Raw genomic sequence first — 23,185 nt, 5'->3', positions numbered from 1 at the left:
ATTGTTCTGCCAATTTCTGCTTCTTTACTTTCTGTAATGATGGATTGGGGGATTGGGAAATGGGAAAAAAAGATTGGTTACTTATTCATGAGTTGTTTCTAGAATGGGAGCTATAAAATATTTTTTAGATTTTTTTTTACAAAATTATTACCGTAATTATGTTTTGTTTTGCAATATGAATTGTCTGTAATAGATCCAGGTTTGCCTTCCGATTTCTATATCTTTTGGCTTCAAGGTTATTAATTAGAAGAATGTGTAGTAATTGAACACATTTTTACTCTTAAGCGGGGGCGGAGCAACCTAAGAGACAGGGAGCAATCATCTATTATGTTTGACAAATGTAGTATTGTTATATGGAAGCTGTCCCTTTTTTATTACACAGAATGTCCCATGTCTTTATTTAATATATTTAAATATGCTTCCACATACTAGAAACAGTTTTTAAAGATGCTACATACTCTGAAGTCCACGCCCACGAGGGACCAATTGTCTGAAATGTTTCTGTTGCTTAGTGTAAGAAAGTATAGGAAATAAAAAAGACTGCGCCAAATTTCACGCCCACGCTTGGTGACACTCCTACGCTTAGTGATTCCCTACTTTCATTGACACGCTCGTGCTTAGTGATAAATTTTGTAGGTAGCATGTGCAAGAATCGGGGGGTCATGATGTTTTCGTCAGCAACTCAAATAGCTATATTCCATGGTAGGTCCTCCAAATTAGAGCAGAGTCGTTATGGCTATTATAAAAGACCCATATATTTGCATTTTTATTCTAATACTTTGGATTTTTTTCTTTCTTCACCAGAGTTGGCTTATAACGAATGGTTACTCTTCGGATTTGTGGCAGAACTGCAGCGAAGGAGCCAGCAGTACCTGGAACTGTGTTTCCTCCTCCAACAATGGTGAGTAGACTGATGACATTGCTTTACAGGTGGAGTGGATTTAAACTGAGTAACTTACAAAAATTCCAAAAAATGATATTATTAACAATAACAATGCAGTAATGACTGAAAAGCAGGGGCGCCAGACCACCCAATCATAAATCACTTGGGGGGGGTCATTTTTGACCCAAAAATAGGCTGCCTGTTACCTGCATCAAATTAGAAATGGTATTGTTCAGGCTTTCTTGAATTTCATATTGGCTGAAAACCCCACAACATATTTGTAGCTATATTCATGGTTTATATTCTAAAATGTAAAGTACTGCTGCATATGTTGGCGCTATAGAAATAAAATTATTATTAAATTATTATTATGGTTGGGTTATGGAAATGTGCTTGCTCATAACACCCCTTGGTGTTGTATCCTAGTCATGCACATAATGCAACTATTGATAGGACCTCCCAATAGTTATGCGGTGGAGGTGCAACATCTATCTATTTTCCTAAAGTTTATTGCATCCCACAACTTGATGGAAATGTACTCGTGGGTTATTTGGCGGCGTGTCAGGTATGGATTATAATAGATGTGCAGACATGGAGACAATAAAGTCCATTGTTCTTCACAATTAGATTCAAAATTAATTTCCGGTAGAGACTGTAAGATAGAAGATTCTTGGGAGAAACAGTTTACTATCCAGGGGGTTTTTAAGAAGCACATTCTACACTGACAAAATCAATCCATTATTTAGAGGATTATATTAAGAAAGAACCACAACAGGATAGTCGAATCTAGGAAAGATGTTAGGGTTAGGTAGATTCATAACTGGCTCAGTGATCATACTCAAAGAGTGGTAATAAATGGTTGCACATCTAATTGGAAGAGTGTTTCAAGTGGGGTACAACAAGGCTCTGTCCTGGCCCCAGCGGTATTCAACATTTCTATGAGTGATCTAGATAAGGGAACTGAAGGTAAACTAATCAAATTTGGAGACAATGCAAAACTAGGAGGGATAGCTAAGGGCCCCGTCACACATAGCGACTCACCAGCGATCCCGACAATGATATCAACTTGTCAGGATCGCTGGTGAGTCGCTACATGATTGCTGGTGAGCTGTCAAACACACAGCTTCACCAGCGAGCAGCACCAGCGACGCCCAGCGCACAGCGTCGCTGTATACTTTAGTAACCAGCGCGCTGATGCAGGGAGCTGGTAACTAAGGTACACATCGGGTTGCTAAGGGGCGTGCGTCACTTAGAAACCCGATGTGTACCTTGGTTACCAGCTCCCTGCATCAGCGCGCTGGTAACTAAGGTACACAACGGGTTTCTAAGCACCGCCCGGTGTTTAGAAACCCTGCGTTTACCTTAGTTACCAGCGCGCTGATCGCTGGTCTCCCGCCTGTCACACACAGCGATGTGTGCTGGCCAGCAGGAGACCAGCGATCAAAGAAATGTCCAGGGCTTTCCATCAACGATCCGGTGAGATCGCTGTTGCGTCACAAAACATGTGACTCAGCAGCGATCTCGCTAGCGAGATCGCTATGTGTGACGGGGGCTTAACACTAGAGAAGACAGAGAAAGGATTCAGAGGGATGTAGATAAGCTAGAACAATGGGCAGCGACTAATAGAATGGTATTTAACAGGGAGAAATGCAAGATTCTACATCTGGGCAAGAAAAACAAAAATTACATCTCCAGAATGGGAGGAATAGAACTAAGCAACAGCACGTGTGTGAAAAAGACTTGGTTGTACTAATAGATCATGGACTACACAGGAGTCAACAGAGTGATCCAGAAGGAAAAAAAGGAAACACAGTTATAGAATGTAGTAGGAGAAGCATAGAGTCTAGCTCACGTGAAGTAATTATCCCCCTCTACTCCTTCTTGGATAGACCTCATCTGGCACCACATTTTAAAAAAAGACATTGATAAACTGGAGCAAGTTCAGAGAAGAGTTTCCAGGAAGGAACAGTTAAAGGAGCTGGAAATGTTTATCTTGCAGAAAAGAAGGCTACGAGGAGTATTAATAGCTGTCTACAATATCAGAGGGGATGTCACAGTGTAGAGGGATCATCATTATTTTCATTTGCACATGGAAACTTGAGAAGCAATGGAATTAAACTGGAGCCGATTAGATGTTAGAAAAAAACGTTTTGTCATTGCGGGCAATCAATGAGTGGAACAGTCTGCCACGAGAGGTAGTGAATTATCCTTCAATGGAAGTCTTCAAACAGAGGCTGGTCAGACATCTGTCTGAGGAGGTTTAGTGAATCCTGCATTGAGCAGGGGATTGGACACAATGACCCAGGAGGTCCCTTCCAACACTAACATTCTATGAGAAACCATCGAAACCATCAATGGTAGGGTGTTTTGGAATGCTATATGAAGAAACCAAATCTTGTAGGGAGCCACGGAGTACTGTGTGGAGAAATCATGGAGTTATGGAATGCTATACGAGGGTACTATTTACTGTAGGCGGGATTGGAATGCTATATAGAAATTACCATTTATTGTAGGGGGGATCTGGAATGTTACCGTATATAGCAGAACCATTGTATATAAGGATATCTACAGAAAGTATCACGTAATAAAGGGGGATCTGGAATGTTATATATGAGGTGCCAGATAATGCAGAGAGATATGGAATGTTATATAGAAGTACCATATACAGTAATATCTATAACATTCTGGATTCCTCTTCATTATACAGTACTTCTATAAAGCATTCCAAATCCCTTTACATTATATGATACTTCTATGTAGCATTGTGGATCCCCCTACAATATGTAGTACTTCTATATAGATTTCCAGGCCCTCCTACATTATATGGTAATTGTATATAACATTCCTGATTCCTCTACAAGTACAATATAAATGTTATAAAGGTGTGCCATATAATGTAGGGGATATGGTATGCAATAAAAAAAGTACCATATAATGTAGAAAGAACTGGAATGCTATATAGAAGTACCATATAATGTAGGAGGATATTAGAATTATTTATGTTTGGAATTCTATTGATTCCATAGTGGTGTACATGAGGAAAGGTTGCATACAAAATACAAATATCAGTAACAGTGAATAAAATAATAATGACAGACTGGTACAGAGGGAGGACCCTGACCTTGCTGGTTGACGGTCTACCAGAAAATGGGGTAGGAGACAGTAGGTTGGGGGGTCTGGAATGTTATATAGAAGTACCATATACTGTAGGGTATCTGTAACATTATATAGAAGTACCATATAATGTAGAGTGATCTGGAATGTTAAATAGAAGTACCATATACTGTAGGGTATCTGTAACATTATATAGAAGTACCATATAATGTAGAGTGATCTGGAATGTTAAATAGAAGTACCATATACTGTAGGGTATCTGTAACATTATATAGAAGTACCATATAATGTAGAGTGATCTGGAATGTTAAATAGAAGTACCATATAATGAAAGGGGATCTGGAATGTTAAATAGAAGTACCATATACTGTAGGGGATCTGGAATGTTATATAGAAGTACCATATAATGAAAGGGGATCTGGAATGCTATATAGAAGTACCATATACTGTGTAGAGGGATATCGAATGTTACATAGAAGTACCATATACTGTAGGGGGATATGGAATGTTATATGTAAGTACCATATAATGTAGGGGGAAATGGAACATTATATAGAAGTACAATATAATGTAGAAGTGATCTGGAATATTATATAGAAATACCATATACTGTAGGGGATCTGGAATGTTATATATAAGTACCATATAATGTATAGGGTATCTGGAGCGTTATGTAGAAGTACCATATAATGTAGGGGGATCTGGAAAGTTATATAGAAGTGCCATATACTGTAGAATGATCTGGAATGTTACGTAGAAGTACCATATACTGTAGGGCAGGGTTCCCCAACTCCAGTCCTCAAGGCCCACCAACAGATCATGTTTTCAGGATTTCCTTTGTATTGCACAGGTGAAGCAATACTAAGGAAATCCTGAAAACATGACCTGTTGGTGGGCCTTGAGGACTGGAGTTGGGGAACCCTGCTGTAGGGGATCTGGAATGTTATATAGAAGTACCATATAATGTAGAGTGATCTGGAATGTTATATAGAAGCACCATATAATGAAAGGGGATCTGGAATGCTATATAGAAGTACCATATAATGTAGGGGATATGGAATGTTATATTGAAGTATCAAATTATGTAGGGGGATCTGGAATGTTATATAGAAGTACCATATAATGTAGAATTATCTGGAATGTTATATAGAAGTACCATATACAGTAAGGGATCTGGAATGTTATATAGAAGTACCATATAATGTAGGGGGATTTGGAATGTTATATAGAAATACCATATACTGTAGGGGATCTGGAATGTTATATAGAAGTACCATATAATGTAGAATGATCTGGAATGTTATATAGAAGTACCATATAATGTAGGGGGATATGGAATGTTATATAGAAGTACCATATACTGTAGGAGTGTAGGGGATCTGGAATGTTATATAGAAGTACCATATACTGTAGGGATCTGGAATGTTATATAGAAGTACCATATACTGTAGGGGATCTGGAATGTTATATAGAAGTATCATATAATGTATGGGGGATTTGGAATGTTATATAGATGTACCATATACTGTAGGGGATCTGGAATGTTATATAGAAGTACCATATAATGTAGAATGATCTGGAATGTTATATAGAAGTACCATATACTGTAGGGATCTGGAATGTTATATAGAAGTACCATATAATGTAGGGGGATATGGAATGTTATATAGAAGTACCATATAATGTAGGGGGATATGGAATGTTATATAGAAGTACCATATACTGTAGGAGTGTAGGGGATCTGGAATGTTATATAGAAGTACCATATAATGTAGAATGATCTGGAATGTTATATAGAAGTACCATATACTGTAGGGATCTGGAATGTTATATAGAAGTACCATATACTGTAGGGGATCTGGAATGTTATATAGAAGTACCATATACTGTAGGGGTATCTGGAATGTTATATAGAAATACCATTTAACGAGGGGGATCTAGTATGTGATATAGAAATAAAATATAATGTTTACAAAGGGGAACTTTTAGGCTGAGTGCACACGTTGTGGATTTGTTGCGGATCCGCAGCGTTTTTCTGCGCAGAATTGTACCAAATCCGTAAAAGATTGCTCAAGCAATGTTAACCAGTGGAAATCCAGAATTGGTGTGCACATGCTGCGGAAAATTCTGTCCTGATTTGCAGCGTTTTATTTTCCGCAGCATGTCAATTCTTTTTGCGGATCTGCAGCGTTTCTGCACCCATTGACTTACATTGAGTCAGTCAAACCGGCAGCCAAACTGCAGGTGTAAAAAGGTTTGCGGAATTGCTGCAGAAAGGAAATGATGTCAGAAGGAGGAAGACTATGTGGGCGGAGAATATTTGTGTGGGCGGAGAATATTTGTGTGGGCGTAGAATATGTGTGAGCGGAGAATATGTGTGTGTCTGTGTGTGCATCTGTCTGCGGTTGTCTCCGCCTGTGTGTGTGTGTCTGTCTGCGACAGGGGCGGACACTGACAGCTTGGGGCCCCTGTGCAAGAAATGTGTCTGGGCCCCACTCCTTTTATGGCGCCAAAGCTACATGTGTATATACATATATGTATATATATATATATTGTGGTGTAGTAACCACTGTGTCCGCTAGGGGGCGCCGTGTGGGTGTCCCAAGAGAAAGGATGAATGGCAGAATACGGAATGGCCGTTATGTATCCCAAAGTGGGTGGCTTTGGGATGGAGACTTATGTGTTGTTCAGCAATGATATTGCTGAGGTGTTGTTTCAATGTGTAAGGGAGAAGTCTCCAGGTAACTAGAGAGATGGGCGAGCCTGGTTACCTACAAATCCACCCAGGGGTGTGTTTAAAGCACTGTTGGAAAGAGTGTGTAAATGCTTGAAGGACCTGTGATGAGGTCAGAGTCATGTGATCCGGTGGGCGTGGCTATGAACCATATAATGTGGCCAGGGTAGGTCACAGGTGGTGAATGCTTGGACCCGGTGGTCCAGTGTGGAAGGTCCCGCTGAGATGGGGCTTCCTGCCTGACAGCACGTGTGGACACTGTGAGTAATGGCTGCAAGTGCCTGAGAGTTCCCTGGACGGAATGAATGTCTGCAGTATGGAGAAGCAGCCATGAGAGAACCCTGACGGGGTGAGATATAACTGTGAGGCTGAAAAGCCTGCGTATTGGACATTGCTAACAGAGTGAAGCTCTGTCATGGACGCTATGCTGTTTATATATTGCTGGTCATGGTTTATGATGTTTAACAAACCGCATGGACTATACTGGTTTATGGAAAACCTGTTCCGGATCTGATTTTGTGGCTGCCAAGCAAGTGATCCCCTACTTAAATGACAGCGCTACCTCACAATTGGTGCAGAATGCGGGCATTGTTGTAGCCTTGTTGCTGGGAGCAACGGAAGAGGACTGCAAAGTCAGTTGCTAAGGGCAACACTGAGCCGGGAAGGCTGACGGTTGGGGAAGCCACTGCCCGGCTGTGGTTCTGGAACCGTGGGGCGGCCTAGTGAGTAAGGCACTGTCCGGATCGGTGAGCCCAGTGCGGTCGTTTCCCCAGGAGAAAGAGACTTATAGGATACCTTTGCGGTAGAGGGGTCCGAGAACCTGCGCGGCCAGCAGGTGACGGTCGTGAAAACCGTGTTGTACTGACCGGGGTCAGTGAGAAAGAGACTGGTGGTTGCTATAGGGTGCCTCTGTGGAGAAGAGGTATCCGAGGACCTGTGGGGCCAACACAGGTAACGGACGGGTGTTCATGTTGTACTGACCGGGGTCAGTGATAAAGACTGTGTACCTGGAGGGTTCAGTGAGCAAGGTCCTGGAGGGTCAGTGTTGGGAGGTTCTAGGAGAAGAATCGTCTCCCTGGAGCACGTGGTATGACCTTGGACCTGGTGAGGCGTGAGTGTGGGGCAGTCTCAGGAGGAGATGGATGTCCTGAATAGCACCCGCCGAGCCCCTGGACCTGGTGAGGCCGGTGTGTTGGGAAACCCTGGGAAGTGGGTCGACTCCCTGAATAGCACCCGGTGCACCCTGTGTGTTGGACGGTCTCAGGCAGAGACAGTACGTTCTGAATAGCACACAGAAAGGACACGTGAGTTTTTTGTGTGGTGTTTTTTTTTCTTTTCTCAACTCAGCCTGCGGTGGCTCAGTGGGAGTCAAGAAGGTGACAAGCGGCTTCCTGTAACTCAGTGGGGTTGCGAAGTGGACAAGTGGCTTCCGGTAACTCGGCGGGGTTACGAAGGGGACAAGCGGCTTCCTGTAACTCGGCGGGGTTACGAAGAGGACACCAGCTGCTGTGTGTGAACAGCAGCCGGTGGTGTCGGTGATTGGTGACAGCAGGAGCTGTGGTGGTGCCAACAAGGACTTGTGTGGTATCGTAAAAGAGACAAACTGTGTTGTGTGAACTGTGGTCTAAGAAGACTGGTATAATGGACATGGGGAAATCCCGAAAGGCGGCGGTGGCCCAAATCAGGGTGGTAGCCCAAAAGGGGGTGGAGTCCCAGAAGGGGGCGGTGACCCAAATTGGGGTGGTAACCCAAAAGGGGTGGATTCCCGGGAGTGGGCGGTGACCCAAATTGGGGTGGTCCAGAAAGGGGCCGGTGTGTCAAAAGAGGAACGGCAATGTTCGTGTATGTTGTTTTCTGAATGTGGAATTTTCTTTCCGGATAATGATGGGCCACAGGTGTGTACCGTAATGCTGCACCGAGAAGGAGTCTCGGGTCGGCTGAACTCAAAGTGTCAGGTGATTCTGACAGGATCTCCTTTCACTTTCTGTCTGACCGAGAGAATGGTCCAGGTTCGCTGTAAACATGGAGACACGGTGAACTATACGGTAGACAGAGTGATGTTTGAGGGGCCCAGGGTGGTGAGTGCCAAGGGGGTGGATACCACGGGACTTAGTCTATGCCTTGGAGAGGGGCCGGGACTTTGTCGTGTTTGATGACATATGGCAGGAGGTTGGAGACGTTTCTACTGTTGGGCTAACAGATATTGAGGCGGTGACTGCTCCTGACGTGGACAGGTCAGAGGTAGAATTGACCGGAAGAAGAAGTGCATCTGCCCAACTTACGGACCTGACATCTCGTGATATGACGGATGGTGGGCTGGGAGATGAGGAGATTGGGGGGAAAACACGGCTAGTGGGTAACTGGAAGAATTTCTCGACAGGCCAGGGTGACTCAGACTCTGGGGGTGACTGTGGCTCTGAGAGAGAAAGAGAGCACAGAATAGAAGGGCTAGAGAAGGAAGTCTCTGAGCTCAGAGGTCACCTGTCCACGTGGCAAAACGTGAACAAGACGCTTATGGAAGAGATGGAAGAACATCTCGAACAAGATAGAGTCCTGAGACAAATGGCCGAGCACAGGGTTGAGGAGCTCGAGAAAGAAGTCTTGGAGCTCAAAGAAACTGTAAGTGGTCTCCTGCGGGAGAAGAACTTTGACAGTGATGAACAGCGGCCGGGTCCGACTGGTGGTGGAACGGAGCTGCTGGTGCCCGTCTTGGCAGACGGTCATGAAGAGATGAGATCTCGTGATTTTGGGGAACTAAGAACTGAAGAAGACAGTCACTCGGTCGGGTCAACTGTAGTGAGGGAAGTGTCTGTGGTAAAGCCAGAGCCTCCTGGCCAGGAAGAGAGCAAGGCCACGACCTTCAAGTTTGTGATTGATGTACCAAAAGACATGCAAGAGGCCTGTGCTGAGGAAGGTGTGCATGAGGCTTTCAAAGAGGCGGTCAAAGCGTGTAAGGTGCACTGGGTGCCTGAGACTCAGCAGTTGGTGATAATGTCAGCCAGGGAAGACACAGCAAAGTGGGTGGCTGTCCTGAAAAACATGCTTCTGCAGTGTCTCCATGTCAAACAGTTGGTTAGGCGGAGTAATATGAAAGCTGCTCGACGCCTAGACTTAGCAAGAGAGGCTATGGATCGGTTGGGTTTGCGGAAAGAGGTAGTTCCGGTTCCCAAAGGTCTGATTGGGAGAATCATTGGAAAATTCGGGAAGGTAATGCAAGACCTTGTAAATAGCTCCAGTGTGGGGAGGGTGAGGATCCCTCCAGATGATGAAGACCAGGTATCCAGTGAAGAGGGTAGGATTCCCATCCTGGTGGTTGGCTCCGTGGAAAGCCTGAGAAACTTTCGGATGCTCTTGGAGTATCGATACCTGCAAGAGATTGAGCAGTTGAGGCTGGACCGTCGGTGAATCAATAAAGAGGTACGGAATACCAGGTGGCGGCCGCCTTCAACCCAAAATATAAGGACCTGAAGGGTTCCTCCAAGAAGTGACATGGCAGATGGCCGAAAAATGTCAGCAAGTGGTAGTTCGATTGGCAGCACTACGTTGAGAGACCGTAGTTCCTATGAGACCCTGAATGAGTCAGACTCAGGCCAGACAGTAGGCCTGATTAAGACTGATGACCATACCAACCGGGGGATCTGGTCGGGGAATAGAACAAACGGGTAGAGGAATGTGGTGACTAGACAGTGTCTGATGGCGCAGACAGACTGTAACTGGAGGGCCAAAGATCAGGGCCGATATTCTGCCCGCTGGGGGCGGGGGAGGCCTAACGTAGAGATGAGGCCGTATGATATATGGAGACGGTTCTCTCGACCTGTGGGGCAAGGTGTAATGAGTGCCCGGTCTCGAGAACCTGATGTAAGGTTGTGTGTTCAACCCCACAAGTTTGAACAGAGGGGGGAGGTATGTGGTGTAGTAAACACTGTGTCCGCTAGGGGGCGCTGTGTGGATGTCCCAAGAGAAAGGACGAATGGCAGAATACAGAATGGCCGTTATGTATCCCAAAGTGGGTGGCTTTGGGATGGAGACTTATGTGTTGTTCAGCAATGATATTGCTGAGGTGTTGTTTCAATGTGTAAGGGAGAAGTCTCCAGGTAACTAGAGAGATGGGCGAGCCTGGTTACCTACAAACCCACTCAGGGGTGTGTTTAAAGCACTGTTGGAAAGAGTGTGTAAATGCTTGACGGACCTGTGATGAGGTCAGAGTCATGTAACCCGGTGGGCGTGGCTATGAATCATATAATGTGGCCAGGGTAGGTCACAGGTGGTGAATGCTTGGACCCGGTTGGTCCAGTGTGGAAGGTCCCGCCGAGATGGGGCTTCCTGCCTGACAGCATGTGTGGACGCTGTGAGTAATGGCTGCAAGTGCCTGAGAGTTCCCTGGAGGTAATGAATGTCTGCAGTATGGAGAAGCAGCCATGGGAGAACCCTGACGGCATGAGATATAACTGTGAGGCTGAAAAACCTGCGTATTGGACATTGCTGACAGAGTGAAGCTCTGTCATGGACGCTATGCCGTTTATATCTTGCTGGTCATGGTTTATGATGCTTAATAAACCGCATGGACTATACTGGTTTATGGAAAACCTGTGCCGGATCTGATTTTGTGGCTGCCAAGCGAGTGATCCCCTACTTAAATGACAGCGCTACCTCACAATATATATATATTGATATTATATAGCCACACACACATACATGTACTGTATATATATTACATAGTCTCCTTTATTATGTATATTGCTGTCCCTTACACAGTGCCCTCTCTTATGTACAGTACCATCCTTTACATATTGAATTATATAGAGCCCTGTTTTTTATTACATACTGTCCTGTCTTGTTAGCTGTATAATGCAGTGATGGCTGATGGAGCATGGGAAAGCTTCCTTTCTAATGGAGGAGCTGATGGACTGGTAGTTTGGTCACTGGCTGCTCCATCAGCAGTCATTTTATATCTAACAAGAGAGGGGATTATGTAATAAAAGAGGGCACTGTAAATAACAAAATTAATAAGAATACACTATGTAAGAGACAACACTATACATAACAGCAGAGGAAGCTATATAATAATGGACGGCACCATATATAACTAGAGAGGATGGTACGTAATAAGGGACGTGTTATACATAATAAAAGAGGAAACTATGTAACTAAGGGTGGTGTTATACAGAATTAGTGAGTCCACTATATACTAAGGGACTGTGTTAGACATAATAAGTATTAACGTCTTCCTCCACCTCCCCCTATTCCTAAGGCCATTATAAGTCCCCCTTCCTAACATCCCAATCCCCTACACCCCTCATTGTCCTCCTCCCCTCGCATCCCATTATTGTCCTCTCCCCCACCACATTATTGCCCTCTTCGCCACCTCCATCATTTTCTTCTCCCCACCACTATCTTTGTTTTCTCCCCACCACTCCCATCATTGCCCATTCCACCACCTCCATCATTTCCTCCTCCTCCACCACCCTTTCCACCACCACCAGTGCATTAAACCCACCACCCCATCATCATTTCTTTTTCCCCCACCACCCCATCATTGCCCTCTCCATCACCCCATCATTGCCTTCTCTCCATCACCCCATCATTGCCTTCTCCCCATCACTCCCATCATTGCCTTCTCCCCATCACTGCCTTCTCCCCATCACTCCCATCATTGCCTTCTCCATCACCCTATCACTGCCTTCTCCCCATCACTCCCATTATTGTCTACTCCCATCATTGCCTGCTCCATCACCCCATCACTCCTATCATTGCCTTCTCCCCATCACTTCCATCATTGCCTGCTCCATCACCCCCATCATTGCCTGCTCCATCACCCCAATCATTGCCTTCTCCCCATCATTGCCTGCTGCATGACTCCCATCATTGCCTTCTCTCCATCACTCCCTTCTCCCCATCACTCCCATCATTGCCTTCTCCCCATCACTCCCATCATTGCCTTCTCCCCATCACTCCCATGATCCCATCAATGCCTTCTTTCCATCACCCCTCATGGCCTTCTCCCATTACCCCTCATGGCCTTCTCCCATCACCCCGGGCATCATGGCCTTCTCTCCTCATCACAGTCTTCTCCTCATGTCCGCATCTCTTCTAGGGCCAGGCTCCACCTACACACACAGACACACACACACACACACACACACACACATACATGCACACAGACATACATACATACACACACAGATATACACACACAGACAGACATACACATATACAGTGGGGAAAAAAAGTATTTAGTCAGTCAGCAATAGTGCAAGTTCCACCACTTAAAAAGATGAGAGGCGTCTGTAATTTACATCATAGGTAGACCTCAACTATGGGAGACAAACTGAGAAAAAAAAATCCAGAAAATCACATTGTCTGTTTTTTTTTCATTTTATTTGCATATTATGGTGGAAAATAAGTATTTGGTCAGAAACAAAATTTCATCTCAATACTTTGTGATATATCCTTTGTTGGCAATGACAGAGGTCAAACGTTTTCTGTAAGTCTTCACAAGGTTGCCACACACTGTTGTTGGTATGTTGGCCCATTCCTCCATGCAGATCTCCTCTAGAGCAGTGATGTTTTTGGCTTTTCGCTTGGCAACACGGACTTTCAACTCCCTCCAAAGGTTTTCTATAGGGTTGAGATCTGGAGACTGGCTAGGCCACTCCAGGACCTTGAAATGCTTCTTACGAAGCCACTCCTTCGTTGCCCTGGCGGTGTGCTTTGGATAATTGTCATGTTGAAAGACCCAGCCACGTTTCATCTTCAATGCCCTTGCTGATGGAAGGAGGTTTGCACTCAAAATCTCACGATACATGGCCCCATTCATTCTTTCATGTACCCGGATCAGTCGTCCTGGCCCCTCTGCAGAGAAACAGCCCCAAAGCATGATGTTTCCACCACCATGCTTTACAGTAGGTATGGTGTTTGATGGATGCAACTCAGTATTCTTTTTCCTCCAAACACGACAAGTTGTGTTTCTACCAAACAGTTCCAGTTTGGTTTCATCAGACCATAGGACATTCTCCCAAAACTCCTCTGGATCATCCAAATGCTCTCTAGCAAACTTCAGACGGGACCGGACATGTACAGGCTTAAGCAGTGGGACACGTCTGGCACTGCAGGATCTGAGTCCATGGTGGCGTAGTGTGTTACTTATGGTAGGCCTTGTTACATTGGTCCCAGCTCTCTGCAGTTCATTCACTAGGTCCCCCCGCGTGGTTCTGGGATTTTTGCTCACCGTTCTTGTGATCATTCTGACCCCACGGGGTGGGATTTTGCGTGGAGCACCAGATCGAGGGAGATTATCAGTGGTCTTGTATGTCTTCCATTTTCTAATTATTGCTCCCACAGTTGATTTCTTCACTCCAAGCTGGTTGGCTATTGCAGATTCAGTCTTCCCAGCCTGGTGCAGGGCTACAATTTTATTTCTGGTGTCCTTTGACAGCTCTTTGGTCTTCACCATAGTGGAGTTTGGAGTCAGACTGTTTGAGGGTGTGCACAGGTGTCTTTTTATACTGATAACAAGTTTAAACAGGTGCCATTACTACAGGTAATGAGTGGAGGAAAGAGGAGACTCTTAAAGAAGAAGTTACAGGTCTTTGAGAGCCAGAAATCTTGATTGCTTGTTTCTGACCAAATACTTATTTTCCACCATAATATGCAAATAAAATGAAAAAAAAACAGACAATGTGATTTTCTGGATTTTTTTTTCTCAGTTTGTCTCCCATAGTTGAGGTCTACCTATGATGTAAATTACAGACGCCTCTCATCTTTTTAAGTGGTGGAACTTGCACTATTGCTGACTGACTAAATACTTTTTTTCCCCACTGTACATACACACACAGACATACATACACACACAGAAACACACACATACATACATACACACATACATACACACAGACATATACACACACAGACACACACAGACATACATACACACACATACATACACACACATACACAAATACACAGACAGACATACACACACATACAGACAGACATACACACACATACATACACACATACACAGACATACACATACACACATACACACAGACATACACACACACAGACATACACACATACATACACAGACATACACACATACATACACAGACATACACACACAGACATACACACAGACACAGACATACACACATACACACACAGACATACATACACACACAGAAACACACACATACATACACACATACATACACACAGACATATACACACACAGACACACACAGACATACATACATACACACACATACACAAATACACAGACAGACATACACACACATACAGACAGACATACACACACATACATACACACATACACATACACACATACATACATACACACACAGACATACACACAGACATACACACACACAGACATACACACATACATACACACATACATACACACATACACACACAGACATACACACAGACATACACACACATACATACACACACAGACATACACACACAGACATACACTCAGACACACATACACAAATACACAAACATACACACACAGACATACATACACACACAGACATACATACACACAGAGACATACATACACACATACACACAGACATACAGACACATATATATACACACACACACACACACACACAAGTGACTGACTGACCTGCGGCTGCAGCCACCGTCCAGCCGGCGCCACAGGCACAGTGAGTGAGACAGTCTGTCTCCTCCTCTCCTCCCCCACAGCAGCAGCGCAGCACAGCGTGACTGACGCTGATATCATCTCACCTCAGGGCTGGCTCCTCTCCTCCTTGCGCCTGGTGCTCCACATGGCTAATTTGAATAATTAGCCATGCGGTGCTGGAGGGGCCCCCTCTCCCCTGGGGCCTGTGCAATGCACCGGCTGCACCGGCAGTAGGTCCGCCCCTGGTCTGCGGGTGTCTGTGTATGTACCTAGGCGTCATCTGATGGGACTACTACTCCCATCTGGTTATGTCTGCTGTCACAGATAACAGTGACAGCATGACATAAGAGAGTAGTCCCTTCATCTGGCGACTGTTCAATTGTGAAAAAAAATAAAATCTAGAGGAAACCCACACAAAGAGAACAGCAAACTTCTTGTGGATGTTGTCCTACCTGGGATTTGAACCTAGGACCCCAGCGCTGTAAGACTGCAGTGCTAACCACTGAGCTATCATGCTGCCCCTTATATACAAGTACCTGATCATGTAGGGGCTCTGGAACACTATATGGAAGCAGTGATTTATATAAGGACTGTACAGTGCTATATACAAGTACCATATCATGTGGGGGCACTGGAACACTATGGAAGTAGTGATTTATATAGGGACTGTGCAGTGCTATATACACATACCATATTAGGTAGGGGCTCTGGAACTTCCTGTCCTGGTAATGTCCTTCAAACCACACACATACACACATCCAAGCTCTTGCCACCTCCTGTCGCCTCCAGCTCAAAAATATTTCCAGAATCCGTCCTTTCCTCAACCCTCACTCTATCAAAATGCTTGTGCATGCCCTAATCATCTCTCACCACGACTACTGCAACATCCTCCTCTGTGGCCTACCTTCTAATACTCTCACACCCCTCCCGTCCATCCTTAACTCTGCTGCCCGACTAATTAATCTCTCTCCTCGCTACACTCCTGCAGCCCCTCTTTGAAAATCCCTTCACTGGCTCCCAATTTCCCAGTGTATCCAGTTTAAACTACTAACACTGACCTACAAAGCCATCCATAACCTTTCTCCTCCTTATATTTCCGAACTAATCTCTCAATATCTTCTCTCACGTAATCTCCGGTCCTCCCAAGACCTCCTTCACTCCTCCACACTTATTCGCTCGTCACCTAATCGTCTCCAAGATTTCTCCCGAATATCCCCCATCCTCTGGAATTCTGTGCCCCAACACGTCCGTTTATCCACCACATCTAGACCCTTCAAACGGAACCTGAAAACCCATCTCTTCAAAAAAGCTTACAACCTGTAATGACCACACAGCCACCTCAACATCATCGGAGCTACTGCAACCCCCAAGCTACTGTCTCCTTCCCCATAATCCTGTAGAATGTATGCCCACAAGGGCAGGGTCCTCTTCCTTCTGTACCAGTCTGTCATTGTTAGTTTTTTTTTACTGTGAGATTTGTATTTTGATGTAACCCTGTCTCATGTACAGCACCATGGAATTAATGGTACTATATAAATAAATAATAATAATAGTGATTTATATAGGGACTGTGCAGTGCTATATACAAGTACCAGATCATGTAGGGGCACTGGAACACTATGGAAGTGGTGGTTATTATAGGGGACTGTGCAGTGCTATATACAAGTACCAGATCATGTAGGGGCACTGGAACACTATGGAAGTGGTGGTTAATATAGGGGACTGTGCAGTGCTATATACAAGTACCAGATCATGTAGGGGCACTGGAACACTATGGAAGTGGTGGTTATTATAGGGGACTGTGCAGTGCTATATACAAGTACCAGATCATGTAGGGGCACTGGAACACTATGGAAGTGGTGGTTATTATAGGGGACTGTGCAGTGCTATATACAAGTACCAGATCATGTAGGGGCACTGGAACACTATGGAAGTGGTGGTTAATATAGGGGACTGTGCAGTGCTATATACAAGTACCAGATCATGTAGGGGCACTGGAACGCTATATGGAAGTACTGATGTTTATTGGTTGTAACTGCAATTGCGGCTTTGTTGAAGTTATTAGTGTTGTGCTGCAATACCTTGCTTGATCTGTGCACAGGGATGACACTGTTTTGGTTAATATTCTTCTAATCTCTGACAACCCTTTTAAATAGTGTAACGTAAATGCTGTAAGACCCATCTTTTTATTCAGTAAATGGATTACATTTTACAAAGTACTCACCATGGATCGGCCAGAGGAAGGACTCATATTTTGCTTGTGTAATGTACAGGTTCCTGTAATCCTGGATGGTAAATTATTCAATACCTGCATTCCCATTGTTTTCTTATTGGACCATTGACAGAAAAGCTTTACGTTTTATTGAGCGTCTACTGTGGCAGGCCGGTTGATACATCGAGGCAGAGCTCTGTAGCTCACTGTACATTTTTGAAAAATTTGATTAATAATGCAAGAAGGGACGAGGGATGGCTTGTAGGCAATAGATCTCTGTGTCAGGCTGGTTGTATGGATAATAGAAAAAAAGAGGACTTTCAGCTCACCCTTAGTAGCTTCCCTTTGGATTCTACGGCATGAAGCATGAGATCACATTTCTAGAGGCGAAGTGAATGTAGATAAGAAGGATCCAGCTTCGGGAGTAAAATTATAACATCTTTATTAGAACCATTAAAACAAAGTCAGTTGTTGTGACATCAGTTTAGGTATAGATAGGGTGTAGAGGGTGTGGAAAAATAGGAAACTGGACCTGTTTCCAACTTCTGGTGTGTTCTAAACTCATTTTAAGTTTAAAAACACACCCGGTGTTCAAAATGCATCCAGTAGATCCAAGACCAGACCGTCTTGAGCAATTGCAAACTGACAAGACCCCATGAACTAGTATAGACCTCTTCCTCCTATATTAAAACAGATCCCAGATCAAACCCATCCCCCTCCCCCAACATCAATACAGATTGAAGGCCCTTTTTTGGGAGCTTACAAGGTCGAATTGGCAAGGATAGATCAAATGCCATAGTCTATATGTAAGACCCGCAGGACTCTGGTCCAACAGGCACATTAGTAGTTCACAGCTACTGGACTAGAGTCCTGCAAACCTCTTTCTATGTGCCAACATCCCTGGTGCCCAATGGCATGAATTGAAGCTTCTGGGTCCCAATGCAAAATCTCCAACAGGGCCGCCAACTATCATAGGTCTTTAATATTTATTGTCGGTTCATATGGGGCAAAGGGACCTTTTGGGTCCACCTCGTCTCTGCGGGTCTGGGTGTGATTGAAACCCATGCACCTATTATAGTTACACCCCTTAAATTTATATAGCGCCAACATATTCCGCAGCGCTTTACCGTTTAACAGTTTCAAACACAACAGTCATAAGTAACAATGTTAACAATAATACAATAAAAAAACCGAAATAAAACAACCCTGCTCGTGAGAGCTTTCAATCTACGATGAGGTGGGGAGATACAAAGTATAGGTGTGTATTTACATTGATGGTCCAGCCATCCTGAGGGAGTTGGGGATAGATAGAGATAGTGAATGGGCTACACACACACACACACACATAAAATGACTTTAATTAGGGAACGTGATAGGCCACTCTGAACAAATGTCTTTTGAGGGAGCACCTAAAACTGTGCAAGTTGTGGCTAGTCCTAATTTCTTGGGGTAGAGCATTCCAGAGGATTGGTGCAACGCATGAGAAGTCTTGGAGTCGGGAGTGGGAGGTACGGCTTAGTGCAGAGGTTAGTTGAAAGTCGTTTGCAGAGCACAGCGAAGAAATGTAAGGGGGTGCCGCACTGTGGAGAGCTTTGTGGGTGAGAACAAGTACTTTGAATTGAATCCTATAATGACTGGGCAGCCAGTGTAATAACTGGCGAAGAGCGGACACGTCCGAGTACTGATTAGCCAGATGGACGACCCTTGATGCTGCATTAAGGATTGACTGAGGAGGGGAAAGTCGAGTGAGGGGGAGGCCAATTAATGTAGTGTTACAGTAGTCCAGGTGGGAGTGGATCAGGGCGACAGTGAGGGTTTTTATTGTATCCATGGTGAGAAAAGGGCGAATTCTGGAGATGTTCTTTAGGTGTAAGTGGCAAGAGATTGCATATGGGAGTTGAAGGAAAGATTGGTGTCAAACATAACACCCAGATAGCGCGCCTGCTGCCGGGGTGTAATTATGGTGTTACCCACAGAGAGGGAAATGTCAGATTTAGGGAGGTTAGTAGACAGCGGGATCAGAAGTTCAGTTTTGGAAAGGTTGAGTTTTAGATAGAAAGCGGACATGATGTTGGAGACTGTGGACACAGTCACTGGCGTTCTGTAGTACAGCGGGGGTAAGATCAGGGGATGTATAGTTGTGTGTCATCAGCATAAAGATGGTACTGAAAGCTAAATCTGCTGATGTTCTGTCCAATTGGGCCATGTCTCTACAGAAGTGGATTGCTATAAAATACTGTTGGAGAGAAATACAGTAGCGCAACAGGGTTTTATCCAAGATAAAATAGTCAAAAGAAAGTAATAGCACTCACCAGATGGAGCTTAGGACAAGCATTGGGGAAATTCGCTGCCGTAGATCCACAGATCCACGAGGGACCGGCCGTTGAGAATAAAAAATAGGATAACGTGGTCAAATTTTGCGCTGCTGAATCACTGTAGTCCAAGAGTATTATTAAAAGTGGTCTTTATTCAACGCGTTTGAGAGTTTCAAAGAACTCCTTCCTCAGGAAATACCACATACAAAATCAATGGTATTTCCTGAGGAAGGAGTTCTTTGAAACTCTGAAACGGGTTGAATAAAGACCACTTTTAATGATATTCTTGGCCTACAGTGATTCAGCAGCGCAGAATTTGACCACGTTCTCCTATTTTGTATTCTCTACAGAAGTAGAAGAAGAGAAGTGGGCCAAGGACTGAGCCCTGAGGTACCCCAACAGTGAGAGGAAGAGGAGATGAAGTGGAGCCAGCGAACAAAACACTGAAGGAGCGGTCAGAAAGATAGGAAGAGAAGCAGTAGAGAGCAGTGTTCTTACTGCCTAGTGGCTGGAGCCTAGAGAGTAGGAGATAGTGGTCAACAGTGTCAAAAGCTGCAGAAAGGTTGAGAAGAATGAGCAGAGAGAGGTCACCGTTACATTTTGCTGTCAGAATGTCATTGGTCACTTTGATGAATGCAGTTTCTGTCAAATCTAGGGGGCTGAATCTGGACTGTGAAGGGTCTAGAAGGGAATTAGTGGAGAGGTAATGGGTAAGGTGGGAGTAGACCAGGCGCTCCAAGAGTTTAGAGATGAAGGGGATTGAAGACTGGTCTATAGTTGTTTGTGCAGGATGGGTCGAGAGCGGGTGTCTTTAATAATGGAGTAATGATAGCGTGTTTGAAGGAGGAGGGGAAAATGCCAGAGGAAAGGGAGAGATTAAAGATTGGTAGTTAGGTGAGTTGTGACGACTGGAGCGAGAGACTGGAGGAGATGTGAGGGAAAGGGATCAGTTGTGCATGTAGTCAGATGAAAAAAAGAGAGGAGCCTGGAGACTTCTTCTTCTGAGATGGGCTCAAATGTGGAGAGTGAGCCAAGGGAAATGCAGGGAGGGATGGGAGTCACAGCACCTGGTGGCTGGAAGCGGATTTCCTGACGGATATTTTCTATTTTCTCTATAAAATGGGAGGCAAATCTTCAGCACAAATGTATGTAATAGGGGCTTGTGTTTCCAGCCTAAGGAGGGATTGAAAGGTGTCAAAAAATTTTCTTGTTGTTGCTGGATAGTGAGGAGATCAGGGTGATGTAGTAGGTCTGTTTGGTGACGTGAAGGGCAGAGTTATAAATTTAAAGTGGATGACGTCTTCTGGTGTGTGAGTTTTCCTCCATAATGTTCCATAACCCCTTCTGACTAGTAGTGCAGAACTAATTAATTAGTTAGGAGAGGATTGTGCCATGGTCGACTGATGTGGCTGTTGGATCGGGGACCTGCTATTTTATATCATCTATATCCTGTGTACCTGTCAGGGCTGCAAATTGTCTCTTCAGAGAGGAAGAGGACTAGAACTGTAGTGCCACCTATAGGAGGTAGCAATCCTAAAAGTCAATATTGACGCTAACAAGCCTTGTCACATGACTTAGGATAAAAGGCAAAACCAAAATCTCAATTTACAGACACTGTGTTTCAGGGTACTGCCCCTCATCAGTGCAAAGTGTGTCAGGGCTGTACACTCTGTATATATTGCAGTGTAAGGTTTCGGTATATAGTGCCGTCAACCACTCCTGTTTGCAGATTATATAAAAGCATCTGATGTTTCCTCTCTGCAGAATGGCTCCAGTCAGTCCAGGCCATGATGATTCTCTCCATAATCTTCAGCGTACTGGCCCTGTTTCTCTTTTTCTGCCAGCTCTTCACTCTTACAAAAGGTGGACGATTCTACCTGACCGGCATCTTCCAGATCCTTGCAGGTAAGCGGCGTCAAATCTTGGGGGGGAGGGAGAGTCAAATGTGGGGCTACAAACCTGATGCAATGCATTGTGGGAAGCATATTGCCTTTCATTTTTCACATTACAGTGCGATAGGGAACGGCTCTTCAGAAACATTGACTCAGCAGGGAGTAAGGAGCAGACATGATGTCCTGAGAGCGAACAGGAAATTACATCTCATTATACTTTCAGAAAGCCACTGTTTTTCTGTTAGCTCTCAGGACATCAACAGAGTACTGAATGTATTAAAGGGAATCTGTCAGTAGGTTTATGCTATGTAATCAGAGAGCATCATGATATAGGTACAGAGAGTCAGATTCCATGGATGTGTCACTTCCACAGTAGCTTGCTATACTTTCAATACAATCAGTGTTTTATCAGCAGCAGATTATCACTGTCGGACTTAGGGTCCCTTTTCACTTAGCGATGCACCATCGATCCTGACAACAATACGACCTGGAAAGGATCGCTGATGCATCGCTAAATGGTTGCTAGTAAGCTGCCAAACAGGCAGATCTCTTCAGCGACGCAGCAACGATCCGGCGATCTGTATAACGACCTCGCCGGTTGTTGGTACCTTGTCACACAGCAGCTTTTCAAACGATTCCTGCCTGCGTCCCGGACTTCTGCGTGCGTCACCAACGAGGTCGCTCGTAAGCTGCCAAACAGGCAGATCTCTTCAGCGATGCAGCAACGATCCGGCGATCCGTATAACGACCTTGCCGGTCGCTGGTACCTTGTCACACAGCAGCTTTTCAAACGATTCCCGCCTGCGTCCCAGACTTCTGCGTCACCAACGAGGTCGCTCGTCGGTGTCAAACACAGCGATGCGCGCTGGCCAGCGGGACGCCGACGACTAAAAAAATGGCCCAGGACATTTGAGCACGATCAGCGATATCCAGCGGGGGGGGGGGGGCGTTCGCTGCTATGTGTCACATGTAGCGAGATTGCTGGCGAGATCGCTGTTGCGTAACAAAATCGGTGACGCTTCAGCGATCTCGCTAGCGATCTTGCTATGTGAAAAGGGGGCTTAAGTCTCATGTACACACCCGTCATGTTAATCTGTGTAACCATGCCTCCCACCACTGAATGGCAGCTTGCTGACAGTGTACATTGGAAGCTGCCAGTCAGTGGTGTCCGGCAGGTTATATACAGCGCGGCATTCTGACCACTACTACAACTACAGCAGAGAAAGCAGCAATTCTATCAAAACTGCACCAAGCAGTTCAGTAAGTTACACATCGCTGGAATCAGAGTCTATGCCCTTATGTCATGCTGCTCTCAGATAACATAGCAAAAAAACCTGTTAACAGATTCTCTTTAAGTGAAG

General features: G+C 44.7%; 1 protein-coding gene across 1 annotated transcript in view; it reads left to right on the top strand.

Annotated features, from left to right (window-relative positions):
- Positions 1-23,185, top strand: part of PMP22 (peripheral myelin protein 22) — a 33,380-nt gene that overhangs the window by 3,946 nt on the left and 6,249 nt on the right. The window contains exons 3-4 of the mRNA XM_073559626.1: positions 805-901; positions 21,697-21,837. Of these exons, the coding sequence (XP_073415727.1) occupies positions 805-901; positions 21,697-21,837 (238 nt within the window). The remainder of the gene's footprint in view (positions 1-804; positions 902-21,696; positions 21,838-23,185) is intronic.

The sequence above is a fragment of the Dendrobates tinctorius genome, unplaced genomic scaffold, assembly GCF_039654945.1.
Source record: "Dendrobates tinctorius isolate UK_male_01 unplaced genomic scaffold, ASM3965494v1 ptg000014l, whole genome shotgun sequence".
Classification (NCBI taxonomy): domain Eukaryota; kingdom Metazoa; phylum Chordata; class Amphibia; order Anura; family Dendrobatidae; genus Dendrobates; species Dendrobates tinctorius.
Note: the sequence above shows the minus strand (reverse complement) of the source record. Positions and strands in the feature narration are given on the sequence as shown.